Raw genomic sequence first — 21402 nt, 5'->3', positions numbered from 1 at the left:
ATAACGATGATGTCGTTGAAGCGCAACTCGAGTCGAACTAAAAGGTATAACCCACGAAACATTAAAATGTTATTTTAAATTAACAATATATATGCATCTCCGCGTTTCGCTATGGAATTTTCGACTTTTAAAAACTTAACGCAAAATCAACATGTATGAAAAGTACCTCAAATATTTAGCGTTTATTAAAAAGCGTCCGTTTTGCGTATAGTTAGTGATATCGTGTTCCTAAAATTATTTCGAGTTTAACGATGGTGTCGGAAAAATTTGACTCGTTGCGAGCGAGAAGATATGTCCCGTTAAATATTTGGGTGGAGTTTATTTAAGATTTTTTATGAAAATGGTTATTTGACAGTTTACCCCCCTATTTGGGGGTTCGTTTTGAATTTTTTTAAAAAGTGTAGGGGACTTTATTGGTGTAATGAAAGTTAGTTAAAATAATAAAAAAATGTGAAATAACGAAAATACCCCTAGTTACTATTCACCTTTTTTGTGTCTATTAGATAATACTAGTGTTCGAACCCTCGCTTCGCGCCGGGGGTTCGGTTTTTAATGTATTTTATTGCGTTTAGTTTGTAATTTTTTTTTGTGGCTAACGATGATGTTGTTGAAGCGCAACTCGAGTCGAACTAAAAGGTATAACCCGTGAAAGATTTAAATGTTATTTAAAATTAACAATATATGTGCATCTTCGCGTTTCGCTATCGAGTTGTCGACTTTTAAAAATTTAACGGGGAATTAACGTGTATAAAAGTACCCCAAATATTTATGGTTTTTTAAAAAGCGCCCGTTTTGCGTATAGCTAGTGACATTGTGTTTCTAAAATTATTTCGAGTTTAACGATGGTGGCGAAAAAATTTAACTCGTTGCGAGTGCGAAGATATGGCCCGTTGAATATATTTGGGTGGAGTTTGTTTAAGATTTTTTATGAGAATGGTTAATTGACACTTTACCCCCCTGGTTGGGGGGTGGGTTTGATTTTTTGGATAAAGTGTGAGGTGGTTTGTGGTTGAATTTGAAAAGGGAAAAAAGGCAAAAAGTCAAAAATACCCCCGGAAAAAGGCAAAAAGTCAAAAATACCCCGGATACTATTCATTTCCCTATGTCTTTTTAGAATATAGATATAATATAATATAATATAATATAATATAATATATAATATAATATAATATAATATAATAATATAATATAATATAATATAATATATAATCCTAATCCGGAAAAAAAAAAAAAAAAACGATAATAAAAAAAATCTACGCTGGATATTAAGCCAGCACCAACTCAAAATCAGCCACAAAAAATTCAAGAAACACATCCCAAACTACACACACAAACACAAACACAAACGCAAAAACAAAAACAAAAACATTGTTAATTTTTTAGTCTATTGATTGTTTTGTAACAAGAAAAAAAATTACAATCAAATCAGATGGCTTCATCATGTGGTACTACTGCATTATCAGCAAATAGCTGTAGCACAAATATGAGGATGCATTTCTTCTCTGCAATTAATCGTTATCGTTATAGTAAGAATCACCAGAAACAAAATCTCAGTTTTTTCAGAATTCGAGCTTCATCGTCAGATGATCAACAACAAGAAGATTGCAATGTTGAAGAATGTGCCCCTGAAAAAGAGGTAAACTCACTCTCTTTTTCTTTTTATTTATTTATTTATTTTATTTTTTTAAAGGTTTTTTTTCTTTTTAATTGAGAGATTTTTTTCTTTTTTCTTTTTGCTAGACTTTGATGCAATGAAAAAGAAACCATGTATTTATATGCATAAAAAAACATACTGCATTGATATAGTTATCTTACTTGCATCATGGTTTATCTCACTAGGCTATATTGTAAGACTCGTCCCACATCGGTGGGGGAGGAGAACGAAACACCCTTTATAAAGGAGGGTGTGGATGCCTTTCTTGGTGTATGTGTTTTGGAAAGCAAAACCGTGAGACTGTGAATGGCTGAATGATTGGTAAGCCGGAGGTCAAAGCGGACAATATCTACTATGGGTTTGCGCCGCTGTTACATATATATCTTGAAAGGTTTTCAAATTAGGATAAAGTTTTATTGAACTTTTGTGATAATAGATGTATCAGACAATCTTTTAAGCTTAGATCATATGGTTCAAGTTGATAGTTATATCGAGTCTAGGAGTGAAATTGTCATAATCTAAAGCCTATAAGTTTTGTCACAATTATACATGGCTAATGATGCCTAGGTAGAGAAATTTAAAATGCATTTAACATCCGAGGTTAGACATTTTTATTGCGTTCTGTAAGCATGGTCTATAGTATCTTCTTGTACTCTATAATTATATTTGTATTATGATTTATTATGTAAACAAAATGCAAATGAAGTAGGATGCAAACAACCATGAGGGTGGTGGTGGCATGGTAAGACTGACCTTCCAATGTGGATGTCAAGGGTTCGATTCCTTGCACCCACAAAGTTATTCTCCCTCATGGCCACGGAGGTTCGTCTGCAATGACTCCGGACTGCTCGCAAAGCGGGTAGTCGCCCTGGGATTAGTCAATGTTCACGTAATTGTTGGTTTTTCATCTTATAACTCAAGGTTAGATGAATTTAAATGTTGATGCTAATGATGTCACCCAGGTTGGTAAATTTGAACGAAAACTTGCTTTTGTGAAAAACGCAGGTCGGAAAAGTGAGCGTGGAGTGGTTGGCCGGGGAGAAAACCAAGGTGTCTGGAACGTTCCCGCCTCGTAGGCGCGATTGGAGCGGTTATGTGGAGAAGGACACAGCTGGACAGACAAATATATATTCAGTTGAGGTTAGTAGTATTTACTTTTAATATTATTCATATTTATATTGATATTTACAACATCAATTTTGATACTCTATACAAAAATTATATAAGCTTCAATAATGCCAAATTGGAAAAATCTTATGACCAAGGGTAAACGGGTAAATCATAGGGTTTTGCTCTTCAGACTACCCGGGGAGGGTAGTATTTTTACTTAAATGTATGCAACCTCACCGGGTTATCCCGTAAACGTTTTCGACCCTTTTTCCCGTTAAGGCTATCCGGGGAGGGAAGTATAGGTGGAAAATTGGGTGGGTCGAGCAACTGTATGTGTTAGGGTCACAACGGGCAATACTTTTGTAACAATTTGACCCGAAGGCCGAAACACATATTGTTCAAATAAGTTCTTAATGAATACTTTAGTGTCGTAACATGGCATTGAAATTATATTATGTCAATAGTTTGTCTAATAATTTGACAACTTTGACCCGTTTCATTGTAATTTCAATAATACTTAGTGTTAAATTAACGTCGATTTGCCTGGCATAGCCTGCAGTTTACGTTTCAGAGAGTGCAATCAGCTCAGGGACTTCAGGAACATCTGCCGACGGATCCGAAAACACAGCCGCTTTACTTGCTTTCGGCAGTATTCTTGCTATTGCCGCTGCATCTTCAATACTCTTTCAAGTAGCAAAAAACCCGCCCCAAATCCAAACCCTAGATTACTCTGGCCCGTCGCTTAGTTACTACATTACCAAATTTAAACCTTCAGAAGTTGTCCAAATTTCAGTCCCAACCGAAACCGAGCCATCTGCACAGCAAGAAACCTCGAGCCCAGACGCAGTTGTAAGCGAAAGTGAGCCATCTGCACAGCAAGAAACCTCGAACCTGGATGCAGTTGTAACCGAAAGTGAGCCATCTGCACAGCCAGAAATCTCGGTCCCACAAATAGATTCACAAACCGCGCCATCGGTTTCAGCTGAACAGCCAGAGAGTATTACACTACAAGTGTTGGATGTTCAGGTCGAATCTGGATAAATCACGCCATTTTATTTTATTTGACTAAATATTAAAGTATATCCATGGATGTATGGTCCTCATTGAGTTGTATACCTTGTGCTACAGGAAAATTTATCATACAATTTTAGCATTAATACGATGTAGGTATCTGCGTTTATTCATCATACCGAGCACATCATTATAAGCTCAAACAATCAATATGGGTGAGCAACAAAGAATACAGGCGCCAAGAACGCACAATCCTTAAGAACCACATAGATACAAGAACGGCCAAATCCAAAAAGAGATTACAGACCATTATGCAAATTGATTAGCAGTGTTGTAAAACTCCCCGATTAATGCCCATTACTCCTTTTCAAAATTAGGCTGGTCCGATTTTTTATATCCGAGTAATTAATTGGTTTATGAGTAAAATTCAGATTTAGTTGGTCAAAATTGAATTTAGCTGGTCAAAGTCAATACAGTCAACTTTATATATGAATCAAAATTAGAATTCTAGAGTTGTTGAACATATAAAGATTATTTTTATGATTCCAGACCATTATGTTAATGGATTTCTTGTATACAACAACAACAACAAACCCAATACCACCTAGGTGGTGTATGGGGAAGTGAGATGTAGACAATCTTTCCCCTATTCGAGAATATAGATAAGTCATTTCTCTACCCAGAGTAAAACTGAGATAGTCGTCCCTCTCTCTATCGACGGAAAGAGAGATTGCTTCCGAGTGGACCTCCGGGCAAAAAGTAAAATTTAAAAAAAAAAAAAAGATAATAATAATAATAATAATAATAATAATTAACAAAAATAGAATAAAATAAAATAAAAATAAAATAGAAAAGAGACGCCATGAAAATGGTAACATCAAATTTCCATGGGTTTTAGATATGCCTGAAAATTTACTTTAAGCTCTAGGGGTCAGTCAAGTTGCCGATTAGTCCCTCAAAAGTCAAAAGTCCCGACCAAGTACTCAGTGAGTAGCAAAACCTTGTTTATAAGTAGCTAGCTATCTGATAGCAGCGGAAAAATAGGTCTTTCGGACTTATATAATATGCTTGAAATTTCTAAACAGTTTAAAAATATCTTCCTTCTGGAAGTTGAAATAAGGTAAACGTTCAGCAATACAATGACTACGAGGAAATGTTTAAAGTACTTGTGAAAATGCGTGAAGTCGAGAATATCACTTGACCCAAGGATCATTATTCTCTAACGAAACACCACGGGGATCTTCAGTAACTAGCAAGGCCAAAACGTTGTTCGAACTCCATACTTTAGTTAGATTGGTACTTGAGTCACTTAAAACAATAGCGAAAACCGCATCGAACCCACCTGCGCCTGGAACCCCAGCCAACAAGACACCTTCGGTGTCCATGGTCACATCTAATAGTTGAGTCTGGGATTCTGGTTCGATCTGCGAATTAAAATTTTCGATAATCATAAGCCAACATATAATAATAAATAGAAGGCTAAAAAGGCAGATGCAGCAATTTCGACCCATTTACTTTTCAATGGGTCGATTTGAGTCGGGTTTTTATGCTAATGGGTCAATTGGATAGAATGATTTAGCTATAATGATGAAAGAACGTACTGGAATGCCTGCAGCGTTGCCCATTTGTCTCATCTGGCACCGAATTTTAAGCATAGCATCTCTAGCTCCCAATAATGTCGTAACGATTTCCACATGACTTGATTCACTAAATTGCCCCATCCACTGCTCAAGCAATAATAAATTTGCCAGATCAATATAGGTGAGAAAATGTAAAAGAATAACGTAGATGAATTTTGTTTATAAGATTTAACTATCTGAATATCTCCATTTTGTTTAGGGTTTGCCGTTACCAACTCTTGTTAAGTTATTAAGTACAACAATTGATAAGCTACAAAACATCTATAACATGATAATCATTGAATCAACTAGTAATATCTGAAAATCATGTTTCGTTTACAGTAACAAGTCAATATCAGTAAACATTTTTTTAACGGCCTAACCGGGTTATCGACCTCTTGTGAAGATATCAGTACGTCAACCACAAGGCCAATTTATGATGAAATATGGTAAAAGAAATGACCTTTTCTGATTTATACATGCTGCAGTTTTCAATGACACATTTGTATGAATCCCAATTATCTGCAGCCATTTTGCTTAACAAATTAAACTGTGCTTCGAGCGCTGAATTTGCCTCTGACAACTTGTTGCATGTCTCCTTTGACTTTTGTGGGTCAGATTTTTGCCATTTCTTGACCGCACCAACCATTGATGGTGTGGATGATCCTCCACTTCCTGGTTCTCCCAATATCTGCACAACTCTTTCACAATCAGTAAACAAGATTTTAATTTAACAATTTCCAGCAAGTAATTTGTACAATCAACAAAAAAACTTTCATATAAATAGATTAAGTTTCAGTTTATGATATAATATTCGGGAAACGTTTTGTACAGTAGACAATACCGAACATGGTTGAGGTTATATTTGCAAATTAGCAACTCATCCATTCTCCCAACAAAACGTTTACTTTGCATCTTTTTCCTGTTTTATCTTTTCAAATCGTAAGTTTTGATTTATCAATTTACTTGTTTCATGGTACTTTTTCAAATTATTACAATCTCATCTGCTCAAATGATTCACGAATTTCACTGTCATTTTTCTTTAAATTGTATACCATTTACATTTTCAGATGGGTTTTATTTGAAACCAAAAAACAACTATATGATTTTAGCATCCAGTAACAAGTTTGGGTTTTCTTTTGCTGAGTTTCAGAAATGTGAATTCGCTAGCTATTTTTTGTCATTCAATATCATTACAAACTAACTCTTATATTAATTTATCATTGACATACTTAAAAGTTGAAATAGGACACAGTTATAATATGTATACAAAGAAATAAAAAATGGAGATTTTAAATGTGAAATATTTAGAATATTCACCAGATTCATCAATGGTGGCAAGGAGAATTTAGTCCTCTCATGATCCCATTTACTTTTCAAGACTTGGCCGATAACTTCATCTAATGGCATGGTAGACACAGCTTCCTGCAATGATGAACCAATGTAAAGTTTAATTCTTGAAGGAATAATATTATTTTATATGCGTCTAATTTTGTAGTTAAGATATAATAGAATAAAAGTTCACTACATGGAAGATAACTAACAAGCCCCTATTAATTCTTTAAAACGTAGGTTAGAGATCCTAACACTTTTATTAGAGTTTACAGTTCCGACCATTTCACTTCTGAATTAGTCAATTCGGATCATGTTTTATCTCTAACGGGTCAGACAGGTAAAAAATAGAGTATGGGTCTGACTATTATTTAAGCTTTAAACCTCCTAAACCAGTTTATTACTAAAATAACACAATATATTGTAATTGTAATTGTAATGTAATTGTATTTGTAATTGTAATTATATTAATTTGACACCCTAAATATCTGATAACGAGTGCTAATACTTGGAAAAAAGGTATTTCGGGCCAACGCAGCCCAACTCAACCGGTTCACCTGATGAGCCAAAACTACCCATTTTGACGCGAACCTGTTGTGACTTGTTACCCAACCCACCCATTTCATACCCTGCTTGTGAGTCTTAGAAATAGCGCAAGAGACCTGTGCTGAAGAAATAATATTTGGTGAAAAGCGGACATAACGATGACTTCCATACACAGCAGAACTAACATCGAACCCGCTACCAACTTTTCCTTGAGCTATGCAGTGAGCAGTTTGAGCTATCATATGCACCAAATCAAGATCCGAACTAGACTCGCTCTTTTGATCGTTATCGGAGACCGAAAGATCTACAACCCCAAGGTAATTTAGTAAAGCCGCTACTACAGCAGTAGTCATAGCTGCAGACGATCCTAATCCAGTTTTTGCAACTTCGGGTTTAATGTTTTCTATGTTTGATTCTTCAGCGTTGAAAGTAATTGATGTGAATGGTGGCAGAGTAGCCAATGATTCTGGGACTAAAGGGAGACCACGTGCTTCAATCTATGTTAGTACCACTGTTCAGTTACTTTCAATAAAAACTTGTCAAAATACAAAACAGAAAAAGAAAAAAAATCAAGGATGCATACCTGGTGACGATATGAATAGAAATCATTGCAACCTAAGATTGTAATATCCAAACCTGCATAACTGATCAGTTAGTCATGATTGAAAATGTTGAGTTCATTTAACTAAGGGGGCGTTAGACACGACATTTAAGCGTTAAATGTTTCGAAAGATAAATGATTCAAAGGTTCTGATTGAACCATAACGACAATAATCTTATCATTCTGAATGAATACTATGAATAATGTAAAATTAATGTACTAGCCTTCTAAATAAATAGCATATAATTGTTTGATAAGTTTTCTGGTATAATTTAAGGAGGTTATTAAAGGAAATGGATATGATGAATGATAAAAAAAAAAGTGTTCCAACTCTGAATAGTTCGACACAAATTGTTGAACGATTTAGCATCAACAAACGAACTAAATGCTTAAAGGTTCGGCATTCAGTGATAATTAACATAAGAGGCAATCAGACACACCCTAAGAAGAGCATCAAAAAATAAATAAAAAAAGGTCTTACCTTGAGACAGTAATTTGTGCAATTTATGTCTTTTATTTATGCCGAGTGTGGTATATGCTGCGGCTATGGAATACTGAACGGCGTACTCAACAAAGGGGTTCCTTGATTCACTATGATTTATACGGAAGTTGATAAAGATCAGTTTTAAACATGATACTAAACATTGTTGTAAACATCAAGTCAAAAAACTTGCCTCGGACACTGAAGTGTGAAATCTTTCAGTGACATTTTGTATGTTGTTTCTCTTAACATCTGAGGCGAATTTACTTTTATATCCATCCACTCCTAAAACACAGCATGTTTAACATAGTCTTTACCATAAACAATAACAGCACAGATTCATAAAATCAAAACAAAATTAATAAAGATCACTAACAACAATCAAACCGTCAGATGAAACTGGATCATAAAGCGGTTTAAGAATCGCGTGAAATCGAGCATTCGTGCTAAGCACAATTCCAGCATTAGGTCTTTCTAGTACCAAATAACCACCAGTCATCAAAACCTTCCCTGGAGCAGAAGCAACCCTACATAAAAAAATTATTAATAATTCAAATTCCAACAACATACTGTAATAAGTACTGTTTCATCCTCTAAAATATAAATAAAAAACATACATACATAGTTCAAATTAAATCACAAATACAGGTAATTAACTTACACAGCCATTTTGCGGATCAAAAATTGTTAATCCGTGTTTGAAGGAATGAACTGAAAATACACTCAAAATCAGTTAATTTGATTGAAATAACGCAATTTGATATTTAAGGGATACAAAATACTGATCTTTATAGTTATTGACGACCAATTTTTGGGTCGCTGGGACCCACGCACCGTGTTCAACATTTTCCACATTGAAGTGCTTATGATACAATTAAAATATTGTATATCAGCAGCTGTTTGAAGAAAAACGGAAGATGATGCCATTGACTAACAAATGTTGAATAAAGTAGTAGTTGTGTAATGTATCTTTTTCTTTTTTTCTTTTTCTCTAATAACAATCAAAATTGATTGATTGATTATAACTTTATACGTGTAACTATAGGTAACTACAAACAAACGCCCTAAAATAAACTCACAGATAAAAAAAATTGTTAAAATTTTTCTTTCTTGGCATGTTAAAATTTGTTAAAATTTGCTGATAGATGCTATGTTAAGCTGTTAACTGTTAGCTAATAGCTGAATTTTTTTGAATGTATTTAGGTATTTGATATAATAGATGAAGCTGTTAAAAAATACAGTAGTAAAATGACAAAAATGAACACAAATAAAAAAACATAATTCAAAATTTACGATAAAGAGTAATCTCCGATCATCACAAGTTATAAACCATTTAAACAAACAAAGTAAATATGATACACATGTACCTAAAGCCCTTAGCTCGATACACATTGAAATGTCCTGTTCATATCGATTATAAACGTTTCATATTAATTGATTTCGTTGCGAAGTTTTGACCTCTATATGAGACGTTTTTCAAAGACTGCATTCGATTTTTAAAACAAACCATAACCTTTATTTTATCGATAAAGCTTTAAAATATTACGACGATCATCAAATAATGATAATCTAAAATATAGCGGTTTCACACGACCGGTACATAATGGTTTACAATAATATTACACATCAACTTAAGTCTTCGAATGCAGTTTTTAAACAATATTATACAAGCATGGACTCCAAATCTTGTCCTTAATTTAGTATGCAACAGCGGAAGCTCTTAACAATCACCTGAGAATAAACATGCTTAAAACGTCAACAAAAAATGTTGGTGAGTTATAGGTTTAACCTACATATTGATCAAATCGTAATAATAGACCACAAGATTTCATATTTCCATTTTTCATAAATATACATCACATACTGAAAGGACCCGTTCATATACATTATAAACGATTCACAATAGTTGATTTCATTGCGAGGTACTTGACCTCTATTTGATACATTTTACAAACATTGCATTCGTTTTTAAAAGACAAACTTTCATTTCATCAAAAGTTGACGGCATGCATACCATTTGATAATATATCCAACTATAATTGACTTAATAATAATCTTGATGAACTCAACGACTCGAATGCAACGTCTTTTGAAATATGTCATGAATGACTCCAAGTAATATCTCTAAAATGAGCAAATGCACAGCGGAAGATTTCTTTCATACCTGAGAATAAATATGCTTTCAAGTGTCAACCAAAAGGTTGGTGAGTTCATAGGTTTATCGTAAACAATAAAATTTATCATTTTAATAGACCACAAGATTTAAATACAGTACACCTATCTCGTGTACAAAACCATATTTCGTAATGCTTAGCAGAGTAGGTTCGTATCCTTTTCTCCCTCGTAGGTTGCCTCGCGATTTTTAATATCTTTCATAAACATAATCTCATATCAGGCCTTTCGCACGGCATAGAGATAAAAGTCATTCATACGAACTACAAACACCTGGAAATCAACCTTAACAAAATGCATCTAGAATATCCCCCGCATACCGGCATTCCGCACGGTCATGCAAAAGCATACAATCAGGCTACTCTTTTAAATATGATGGTTGTATACACCTCACAAACAGATCATATCTTTTAAAGCTGGCAGTTGTATACCTATTTCGAAGTACTAAAGCAGTTCAAATTCTCTGACTGGGGCTCGTTAGTGCCCATAGATCTATCTTTAGGATTCGCGTCAATTAGGAGCTCGGTTTCCTAATTCTTAGATTACCAGACTATAAAGGGGTGATATCCGGTGTACTCATAACTCATTCGTAGAATGTTTTTAAGTACTTGTGTCTATCTCGTCAAACATTTATAAAAGCATTTCATGTATTCGCAGTTCAAAATATATTTCCAAAAGCATTTAATAAAGTCGTTGTAAAAACAACGCATGTATTCTCAGTCCCAAAAATGTAAAGAGTAAAAGGGAATCAAATGAACTCACAATCCAATATTTTGTAGTAAAAATATTCATACGACGAAACTGAACAATGCAGGGTTGGCCTCGGATTCACGAACCTATATCAATTGTATATTTATTAATACATATAGTGTAAATCACAAAATTTCATTTTTTTATTATGTATTATTTATATATTTATAGTTATATAGAATTTATACTAAATTTCATTTTGAAACGTATACTTATATTATATTTTATATTATATTGTATATATATTGTTTTGTATATATATAATTATGATGGTTAATATTTATACATTTAGTTATATTAATATACCTATATATGTGAATAGTATTGTATTCATAAAATATCATTAGTTTATTATATGAAATATTAATATAATCCTAGTATGTGTAATAAGTATATATATAATATACAAAAGATTTATTTGTTAAAATGATAGTTTCACTAGTAATTATAAAGTAGAAAGGATAGTTTTAGTAAAAAATAATATTTTTAATGATAGTAGTAAATTTAATAATAATTATAGTCTTATTAGATATTTTAAATGATCGTATTAATAATACAAACAGTATGATATTAGTAATAATAATGATAGTAATAATATTACTAAAAATTATAAATTGATGCTAATAATACTTAATACTAGTAATAATAATAATAATAATAATAATAATAATAATAATAATAATACTAATTAGATTAATGATAATAATAATGATGATATTCACAATACTTAATAAAAATAATACTAATAATAATAATAATCATAATCATAATCATAATAATACATATATCAATATTAATAATACTAATAATAACACTAATGATACTTATTTATGTTATTTAATAAGAAAAAATGATAATAATATTAATTATGGTATTTATGTTAACATAATAATAATGATAATAATAATAATAATGATAATCATAATAATAAATAATAATAATAAATATTAGAAAGACTACCTTTGTGTAATAAGCCTTAAAAAAAATAAGCATTCCTGCCGGGCTCGAACCCGCGACCTCCCGTTCACCCAACAATCTCCCAAACCATCTATCTGCCTCAGTTTTTCTGATTATTATTACAACTTAATTATATTTAAGCTACTCCTAACATTATGCCTTTTCTTCTTCATAATAATAATCGATCAGAGCTCAAACCCAACTATTAACAAGTGATTCATTTAGTTTTTTTTTAGGATCATTAAACGAAATAAAATTGATTATTAACTCATTGGAATGTCAAAGTTTTAAAATAAATAAATAAATAAATAAAACGTTTGCTGTAACAGAAATATAAAACGAAGAACATATAAATTGATTTTGATTTTTAGAAGGTTTTAGATCACAAGTTCAACTTGAAACAAGTCTTAAATCTTTCATGGAAACTTTCTGGATCGTAAATTAAACTTAAAACATAACAGAATTTTTAAATTTTAACAAGAACAGTTTATTTGACTTTCGAATTTTAAATGTTTGACTCAACAATTTGAACTCGATATAATGAATTAGCTTTTGAAACTTTGCAGATAGTTTTAGTATATGATTCCTAACATTACTACACTTCTATATTTTGATAATTTATTCAATTTCAAACTATTGCTAATCACACTTAAACACTATGAACTCCAACATCAATCTTGAATTTAAGAACGTTTTATTTCCAAGATTCTACATGAAAAAGGTCCTAAATTGTTCCTATAAGCTTTATGGATCATCAATTAAACTTAAAACTTACCAACGAGTTCAAATTTTACTATGAACAACTCAGTTGACTTTTTGGAATAAGACTTTGACTCGAAAATTTGAATTCAATATAAAGAATTGGAGTAAGAAAACTTACAGAGAGTTTATTTAAATCAATCCTAACAACTTTGCATTAAGAGATTTTGAAATTCATTCAAAATCGACCTTTTGTTAAATTGAACCAAAACAGAGAGTATCGAGCTGTATTGTTTTTTTATATTTTCTGTTTTTAATTCGTTTACCTTTGCAGATGATGTATATAATGTAAGACTTTCTGTTTTCAATCGTACTGGACAATGACTTGTAACAAAATTCCGACATAGACAAAACTCAAACATAGTATCGATGGGTACGCATAACAAATTCGTACCCTTTCTAGTTATTTTAATCATCTATATAATTAATATATATAATTAATAATTATTTTAGTAATTATAATAATACTGATTAATAATAATTATATTAATAATAATAATAATAATAATAGTAATAGTAATAATAGTAATAATAGTAATAATAATAATAATAATAATAATAATAATAATAATAATAATAATAATAATAATAATAATAATAATAATAATAATAATAATAATAATAATAATAATAATAATAATAAGGTTAATAATAATATGATAATAACAATAAGGATAATAATAATTGTAGCAAAAATGATAATAATAAAAATTTGTATTATTTATATAATAAGCATAATGATATCTTTACTAATGATTTTTAGTAAACTAATCATAATACAATTAATAATGAAAATATAACAATTTACATATTTCATTTTTCATATCTATATATTATATAATAATAATAATGTCAATAACTATATTTTAACTTGTAATTATTTCTAATAATGATAATAATAATCTTATTAATGATACTTAAAATTAATATTAGTTATAATGATATTAATGTTATTAATGATAATTATATTAATAATAATATAATAACTTATACTTATCAAATTTTATTTATTTTATATCTCACATTAGAATTAGTAATATTAACAATACAAATATTAATATTAGTATTAACATTAGTAATAATAATGGAAGTAGTAATAATAATATTGATACATCATTTATATTTTAACTTGTGATTACAAATAATATATTAACTTTACACTATATTATATAATAATATTTATTAAATACTATATATCACAATGTATTAATGATTATTCATATATAGTCTCATAATAATATATATGTATAATGGTAATTTATTTATTCTATTTATTATTTTAAATTTTTAATTCCTAATGTTTAAAGTATACTTTATTAATTAAGGATATTATATATATATATATATATATATACATACATTTATATTTATATGTACCTATTTATTTACAAATTAGTGTTCGTGAATCGTCGAGACTGGTCAAAGGTTAAATGAATTCATGTAAACAGTTCAAACATTTTAAGACTCAGTTTATTAGACTTTGCTTATCGTGTCAGAATAATATAAAGATAAAGTTTAAATTTGGTCGGAAATTTCCGGATCGTCACAGTACCTACCCGTTAAAGAAATTTCGTCCCAAAATTTGAATGTGGTCGTCATGGTTAACAATAAAAATGTTTTCATGACGAATATGAGTTGATAAATAGAGTTATATCATTATTGATTAATATAGACAAAACGATTCGATTATGTGAAGCGTACAAGTGAAGCTGTCACAAAAGATTGAGATAGAGATTTAACTTTTGACGTAGTCAGGGTTGAATTCCGGAATTCAAAGGATTTAGAGAAAATCTTCGTAATAATATTCGATTCTTCGATAATTAAGGAAATTAAAATTTTCTTTGCTTAAATGCAATAATATGTCTCGATTGTTTGGTCTGACTTTTCAAATTACCAGAAGTCAAGAGAAAAGATAGAACTATCAGGAAGATACATTCTTGATATGTTTGGAGATTAGATAAATGTAAGAGTCGTGTAACATGGTACATGATGACACTATGGTCTGTGAATCATCGCATTTCATTAGAAACTCAGCATGACTTACTGTAATATAATCACGTTGATCAAGTGTCATTATATTATACTAACTCATGCATCAATTTCCAACACTACTTCAAAATCATTCATAATTCAAACTCTAAGTTTTCAGAGATCTAGAAACTAAAACAGTTTCTTTTATGATGTAACAAAGATAGAACGAAGAAATAACTAATTTCGGACAAGAAAAGTTATGAAAATATCTTCAGAAATATCGAGGATATTTATGATGAAAGATATGATGGTATCTTAGAATTTCTAATATCGAAGGATGATGGAGAAGATTTATTCGTAAAGGTGTGGAGTCAGGAGCAAGGTATTCGATAATAACTTCAGCAGATACTGAATCATTTGGATTCTTTGAAGGCAGGTTTAGTCTTTGTGATTTGTCCACAGCCTTCTTCATGGTTTGCTCAATCCGTATTCCAGTTCCAACATTTCTAAGCTTTGCCAACATACTATTCTTTATCATCAAACTTTTGATTGTTAAGGCAGTCTTCAGTTTTCACTGCTTCATCAGCTTTTTCAACATTCAGAGTATTGATTTGTAGACTGAGTGCTTTTCAGAATTTCAGAATGAAAGATCATAATTTTAAGAGATAAATGTTATACATATAACTGTTGACGTAGATACGCTGTGAGTTTTCAAAGTACCGATGCTGATTTCCGGTAATTGGTATGGCAGTTCTCGTTACAATATACGGATGAGTATATGATAGGGTTTCGATAATATAATATTTTTCAGAAACTCAAAGATCAACGAAGTTGTTGGTAAATTTACTGCTAAAGTAGTGAGATATAAACGGTTCCCCAGTAACGATGACGAAAGGGCAATCGTATACATCAAGGTTATAATAAGACTAGTACGATTAAAAAGTCGAAGTTGACTTGCTGGAGCTATGACAAAATTCGCTACCTTGAAAAGGGATTGCAAAGTTATTTTCAGTAATAACAACGCCAAAGGAGCTACCACAGATACGTGTTAAACGTTTACTCAGGTTCCGAGTGTTTTCAGGTGCATAACTATATGCATCGATCTTTTCTTCCGTAGATGAAGTGCGGTTGGTTCATCCTCTCGATTGAGGTGTTTTCAAGAATCATGAAAGGTTTGAACGTAGATTGTAATCGTCAAGATACAAATGAGGTTTAAGATGAAATCAAGTGGCAAACTTGAAGAGATGTTTAGTTTCATATGTTATAATCAATATTTTAATTCATTTTAATTGTCCCATGTTGGTAGTCCACAGTTAGTGATTCAACAATTCATATATAGTTTAATATATAATATTCGAATTAATTAATACGTATTCGTGACCCATTGTATACATGTCTCAGACTCGATCACAACTCAAAGTATATATATTATTATAGAATCATGCTCAACCCTGTATAGCTAACTCAAGCATTACTGCATATAGAGTGTCTATGGTTATTCCAAATAATATATATAGATGCGTCGATATGATATGTCAAAACCTTGTGTACGTGTCCCGATATTTAAAGTGCGTAAAATAAATAACAGAAATTAAATGACGATAAATAAAATTACGAGAATATAAATTGCGATAATTAAATTGCGATAAATAAAATATAATCAGTTAGCTAGGAACAGTTAGCGTGGATTCTTAACAAAATTTCTCATAGTTAATTTGTTTGTTTCTAACAAATTTTATTTTGTCAAATGTTTTGTTCATTACGCCACTTGTTAGGTTCTGATAGGTCAAAATCCAAATATGAAATTGAATGGAAATGGTTATTCTGCGGCGAATGGATACGTATATCTGTGGATGTAAGTAGGATAGTAATTTACTGTTGAATCATATTCGAAGAATGTACAGTGTAACTTATTAATGTGAAATTTAAATATTTCTCGGGTATTACCTACCCGTTAAAATATTTTCACCATTAACAGTTTGTACGAAAGAATTTTTAATTACAATCTTTATGAAAATATACTTACATATATATTTTCTTCAGATGTAATCATAGATTTAATGAGTTAATATAATATTAACCTCATTTGATTTACTGTTAGAACTAGAATACATAATCTCTAAAACATTAGAGATTCCATAATCGCCATGAAGAACGAAGATAATTGATGTAGAACGATACGTAGAACGATGATTATACTCGAGGTACAGAATGAGATGTTGAGGCATGGATTGTTGATGGTACGGGTACTGTTACTGATGGTACTGTTGGTGCCGATGATGTTGCCGAAGCTGGTATGTTTTGCACCATATTTTCCAAGGCTACCACTCGTGCGCGAAACTCGTTAACTTATTACTCCGGGATGATTGTCGGTAGGAACGAGTGAATGAATAAGGTTTAGAATCTGAGATAGTATATAATCGTAAAGAGATACTCTGGAAATGAGAGAGAAAATGGTGTCTCAAATAGGTTCGCCGGTAAGTGCTTCAGGTTCTTCTCCAAGAAGTAAATTCGGTTGGTGAAAAGGATCGCCTTCTTCGCGTCTCCATTGATTAAGTCGACTACGAACCCATCAGATGAATTGGGGATGGCTGATTGATTGATTCATTCTGGTGACGTTGCTTCTGGAGCTTAGGTGAACATCCACGTCGGAATAGCTGTAGGGTTCCGAAGAAATTGAACTAGTGACGAGTTCCATTTCGTACGATTGAGTAAAGGATTTTTCGATAGGATATGATTTCCGGCTATTGGATGGTATTCTAATTACATAGAATATCTATATATATATATGTATATATATATATATAGATCAATAGATTTTGTAGATTACGGAGGAGTTTACGGAATATGTCAGGCAAAGTTTACAGTAACAGATACGCTAAGATATGAATTTTGCCTATACACTATTCATGCAATCAATGCAGTAAGATGTGTCTAGACTAAGAGTAATAAGTAGGTAATTTCCTAAGGATGATAAGCAGATGATTTTCGACTAGAAATGATAAGCAAAACTTTTGACATGCAGACACGGTCGAAGTCCAGACTCACTAATGCATCTAAACAACTATCAGTTAGACACATTAATGCAAGACCTGGTTCGCCAAGACCACCGCTCTGATACCAACTGAAAGGACCCGTTCATATACATTATAAATGATTCACAATAGTTGATTTCATTACGAGGTACTTGACCTCTATTTGATACATTTTACAAACATTGCATTCATTTTTATAAGACAAACTTTCATTTCATCAAAAGTTGACGGCATGCAAACCATTTCATAATATATCCAAATATAATTGACTTAATAATAATCTTGATGAACTCAACGACTCGAATGCAACGTCTTTTGAAATATGTCATGAATGACTCCAAGTAATATCTCTAAAATGAGCAAATGCACAGCGGAAGATTTCTTTCATACCTGAGAATAAACATGCTTTCAAGTGTCAACTAAAAGGTTGGTGAGTTAATAGGTTTATCGTAAACAATAAAATTCATCATTTTAATAGACTACAAGATTTAAATACAGTACACATATCTCGTGTACAAAACCATATTTCGTAATGCTTAGTAGAATAGGTTCGTATCCTTTTCTCCCCCGTAGGTTGCCTAGCGATTTTTAATATCTTTCATAAACATAATCTCATATCAGGCATTTCGCACGGCATAGAGATAAAATTCATTCATACGAACTACAAACACCTGGTAATCGAACTTAACAAAATGCATCTAGAATATCCCCCGCATACCGGCATTCCGCACGGTCATGCAAAAGCATACAATCAGGCCACTCTTTTAAATATGATGGTTGTGTACACCTCACAAACAGATCATATCTTTTAAAGCTGGCGGTTGTATACCTATTTCGAAGTACTAAAGCAGTTCAAATTCTCTTATTGGGGCTCGTTAGTGCCCATAGATCTATATTTAGGATTCGCGTCAATTAGGAGCTCGGTTTCCTAATTCTTAGATTACCAGACTATAAAGGGGTGATATCTGGTGTACTCATAACTCATTCGTAGAATGTTTTAAGTACTTGTGTCTATCTCGTCAAACATTTATAAAAGCATTTCATGTATTCGCAGTTCAAAATATATTTCTAAAAGCATTTAATAAAGTCATTGTAAAAACAACGCATGTATTCTCAGTCCCAAAAATGTAAAGAGTAAAAGGGAATCAAATGAACTCACAATCCAATATTTTGTAGTAAAAATATTCATACGACGAAACTGAACAATGCAGGGTTGGCCTCGGATTCACGAACCTATATCAATTGTATATTTATTAATACATATAGTGTAAATCACAAAATTTCATTTTTTTTATTATGTATTATTTATATATTTATAGTTATATAGAATTTATACTAAATTTCATTTTGAAACGTATACTTATATTATATTTTATATTATATTGTATATATATTGGTTTTGTATATATATAATTATGATGGTTAATATTTATACATTTAGTTATATTAATATACCTGTATACCTATATATGTGATTAGTATTGTATTCATGAAATATCATTAGTTTGTTATATGAAATATTAATATAATCCTAGTATGTGTAATAAGCATATATAATATACAAAAGATTTATTTGTTAAAATGATAGTTTCACTAGTAATTATAAAGTAGAAAGAATAGTTTTAGTAAAAAAATAATATTTTTAATGATAGTAGTAAATTTAATAATAATTATAGTCTTACTAGATATTTTAAATGATCGTATTAATAATACAAACAGTATGATATTAGTAATAATAATGATATTAATAATATTACTAAAAATTATAAATTGATGCTAATAATACTTAATACTAGTAATAACAATAATAACAATAATAATAATAATAATAATAATAATAATAATAATAATAATAATAATAATAATAATAATAATAATAATAATGATTAGATTAATGATAATAATAATGATGATATTCATAATACTTAATAAAAATAATACTAATAATAATAATAATAATCATAATCATAATAATACATATATCAATATTAATAATACTAATAATAACACTAATGATACTTATTTATGTTATTTAATAAGAAAAAATGATAATAATATTAATTATGGTATTTATGTTAACATAATAATAATGATAATAATAATAATGATAATCATAATAATAAATATTAGAAAGACTACCTTTGTGTAATAAGCCTTAAAAAAATAAGCATTCCTGCCGGGCTCGAACCCGCGACCTCACGTTCACCCAACAATCTCCCAAACCATCTATCTGCCTCAGTTTTCTGATTATTATTACAACTTAATTATATTTAAGCTACTCCTAACATTATGCCTTTTCTTCTTCATAATAATAATCGATTAGAGCTCAAACCCAACTATTAACAAGTGATTCAATTAGTTTTTTTTAGGATCATTAAACGAAATAAAATTGATTATTAACTCATTGGAATGTCAAAGTTTTAAAATAAATAAATAAATAAAAAACGTTTGCTGTAACAGAAATATAAAACGAAGAACATATAAATTGATTTTGATTTTTAGAAGGTTTTAGATCACAAGTTCAACTTGAAACAAGTCTTAAATCTTTCATTGAAACTTTCTGGATCGTAAATTAAACTTATAACATAACAGAATTTTTGAATTTTAACAAGAACAGTTTATTTGACTTTTGAATTTTAAATGTTTGACTCAACAATTTGAACTCGATATAATGAATTAGCTTTTGAAACTTTGCAGATAGTTTTAGTATATGATTCCTAACATTACTACACTTCTATATTTTGACAATTTATTCAATTTCAAACTATTGCTAATCACACTTAAACACTATGAACTCCAACATCAATCTTGAATTTAAGAACGTTTTAGTTCCAAGTTTCTACATGAAAAAGGTCCTAAATTGTTCCTATAAGCTTTATGGATCATCAATTAAATTTAAAACTTAACAACGAGTTCGAATTTTACTATGAACAACTCAGTTGACTTTTTGGAATAAGACTTTGACTCAAAAATTTGAATTCAATATAAAGAATTGGAGTAAGAAAACTTACAGAGAGTTTATTTAAATCAATCCTAACAACTTTGCATTAATAGATTTTGAAATTTCATTCAAAATTGACCTTTTGTTAAATTGAACCAAAACAGAGAGTATCGAGCTGTATTTTTTTATATTTTCTATTTTTAATTCGTTTACCTTTGCAGATGATGTATATAATGTAAGAATTTCTGTTTTCAATCGTGCTGGACAATGACTTGTAACAAAATTCCGACATAGACAAAACTCAAACACAGTATCGATGGGTACGCATAACAAATTCGTACCCTTTCTAGTTATTTTAATCATCTACATAATTAATATATATAATTAATAATTATTTTAGTAATTATATTAATGCTGATTAATAATAATTATATTAATAATAATAATAATAATAATAATAATA

At 30.5% G+C, this 21402-nt stretch overlaps 2 protein-coding genes across 4 annotated transcripts; one reads left to right on the top strand and one right to left on the bottom strand.

The window, feature by feature from the left end:
- The first annotated feature begins 1295 nt into the window (after nucleotides 1–1295).
- LOC139857821 (protein MAINTENANCE OF PSII UNDER HIGH LIGHT 1) lies at nucleotides 1296–3948 on the top strand. The gene is made up of 3 exons (XM_071846659.1): nucleotides 1296–1636; nucleotides 2660–2794; nucleotides 3317–3948. Exons 1-3 carry the CDS (start codon nucleotides 1430–1432, stop codon nucleotides 3803–3805), a joined length of 831 nt encoding a protein of 276 aa, XP_071702760.1. The 5' UTR covers nucleotides 1296–1429; the 3' UTR covers nucleotides 3806–3948.
- An 836-nt stretch (nucleotides 3949–4784) lies between these two features.
- On the bottom strand, nucleotides 4785–9257 carry LOC139857310 (phosphomevalonate kinase, peroxisomal-like). Of its 3 annotated transcripts, XM_071846050.1 has the most exons (11): nucleotides 9189–9257; nucleotides 9016–9065; nucleotides 8731–8881; nucleotides 8549–8639; nucleotides 8355–8477; nucleotides 7856–7908; nucleotides 7389–7769; nucleotides 6715–6819; nucleotides 5858–6085; nucleotides 5377–5499; nucleotides 4785–5199 (listed from the first exon to the last, which is right to left on the bottom strand). In XM_071846050.1, the coding sequence occupies exons 2-11, from the start codon at nucleotides 9021–9023 to the stop codon at nucleotides 4969–4971; spliced, it is 1494 nt and encodes a 497-aa protein (XP_071702151.1). In that variant the 5' UTR covers nucleotides 9024–9065; nucleotides 9189–9257; the 3' UTR covers nucleotides 4785–4968. The 3 variants fall into 3 exon arrangements, with proteins under 3 accessions (XP_071702151.1, XP_071702150.1, XP_071702152.1); XM_071846049.1 differs by having other exon boundaries at nucleotides 9016–9218; XM_071846051.1 differs by having other exon boundaries at nucleotides 8742–8881; nucleotides 9016–9218.
- Nucleotides 9258–21402: the final 12145 nt, after the last annotated feature.

Source organism: Rutidosis leptorrhynchoides, chromosome 7 (genome assembly GCF_046630445.1).
Source record: "Rutidosis leptorrhynchoides isolate AG116_Rl617_1_P2 chromosome 7, CSIRO_AGI_Rlap_v1, whole genome shotgun sequence".
In the NCBI taxonomy this organism is placed as follows: Eukaryota; Viridiplantae; Streptophyta; class Magnoliopsida; order Asterales; family Asteraceae; genus Rutidosis; species Rutidosis leptorrhynchoides.
This window is presented reverse-complemented; position numbering and strand designations above follow the sequence as displayed.

Coding starts and splice junctions, on each gene's coding strand:
- LOC139857310 (XM_071846050.1), bottom strand. Junction 8,478..8,548: donor TTTCACACTTCAGTGTCCGA/GGCAAGTTTTTT, acceptor TTATCAACTTCC/GTATAAATCATAGTGAATCA. Junction 7,770..7,855: donor TCTATTCATATCGTCACCAG/GTATGCATCCTT, acceptor GTACTAACATAG/ATTGAAGCACGTGGTCTCCC.
- LOC139857821 (XM_071846659.1), top strand. CDS start 1,430: ATGGCTTCATCATGTGGTACTACTGCATTATCAGCAAATAGCTGTAGC. Junction 1,637..2,659: donor AATGTGCCCCTGAAAAAGAG/GTAAACTCACTC, acceptor TGAAAAACGCAG/GTCGGAAAAGTGAGCGTGGA. Junction 2,795..3,316: donor CAAATATATATTCAGTTGAG/GTTAGTAGTATT, acceptor TGCCTGGCATAG/CCTGCAGTTTACGTTTCAGA.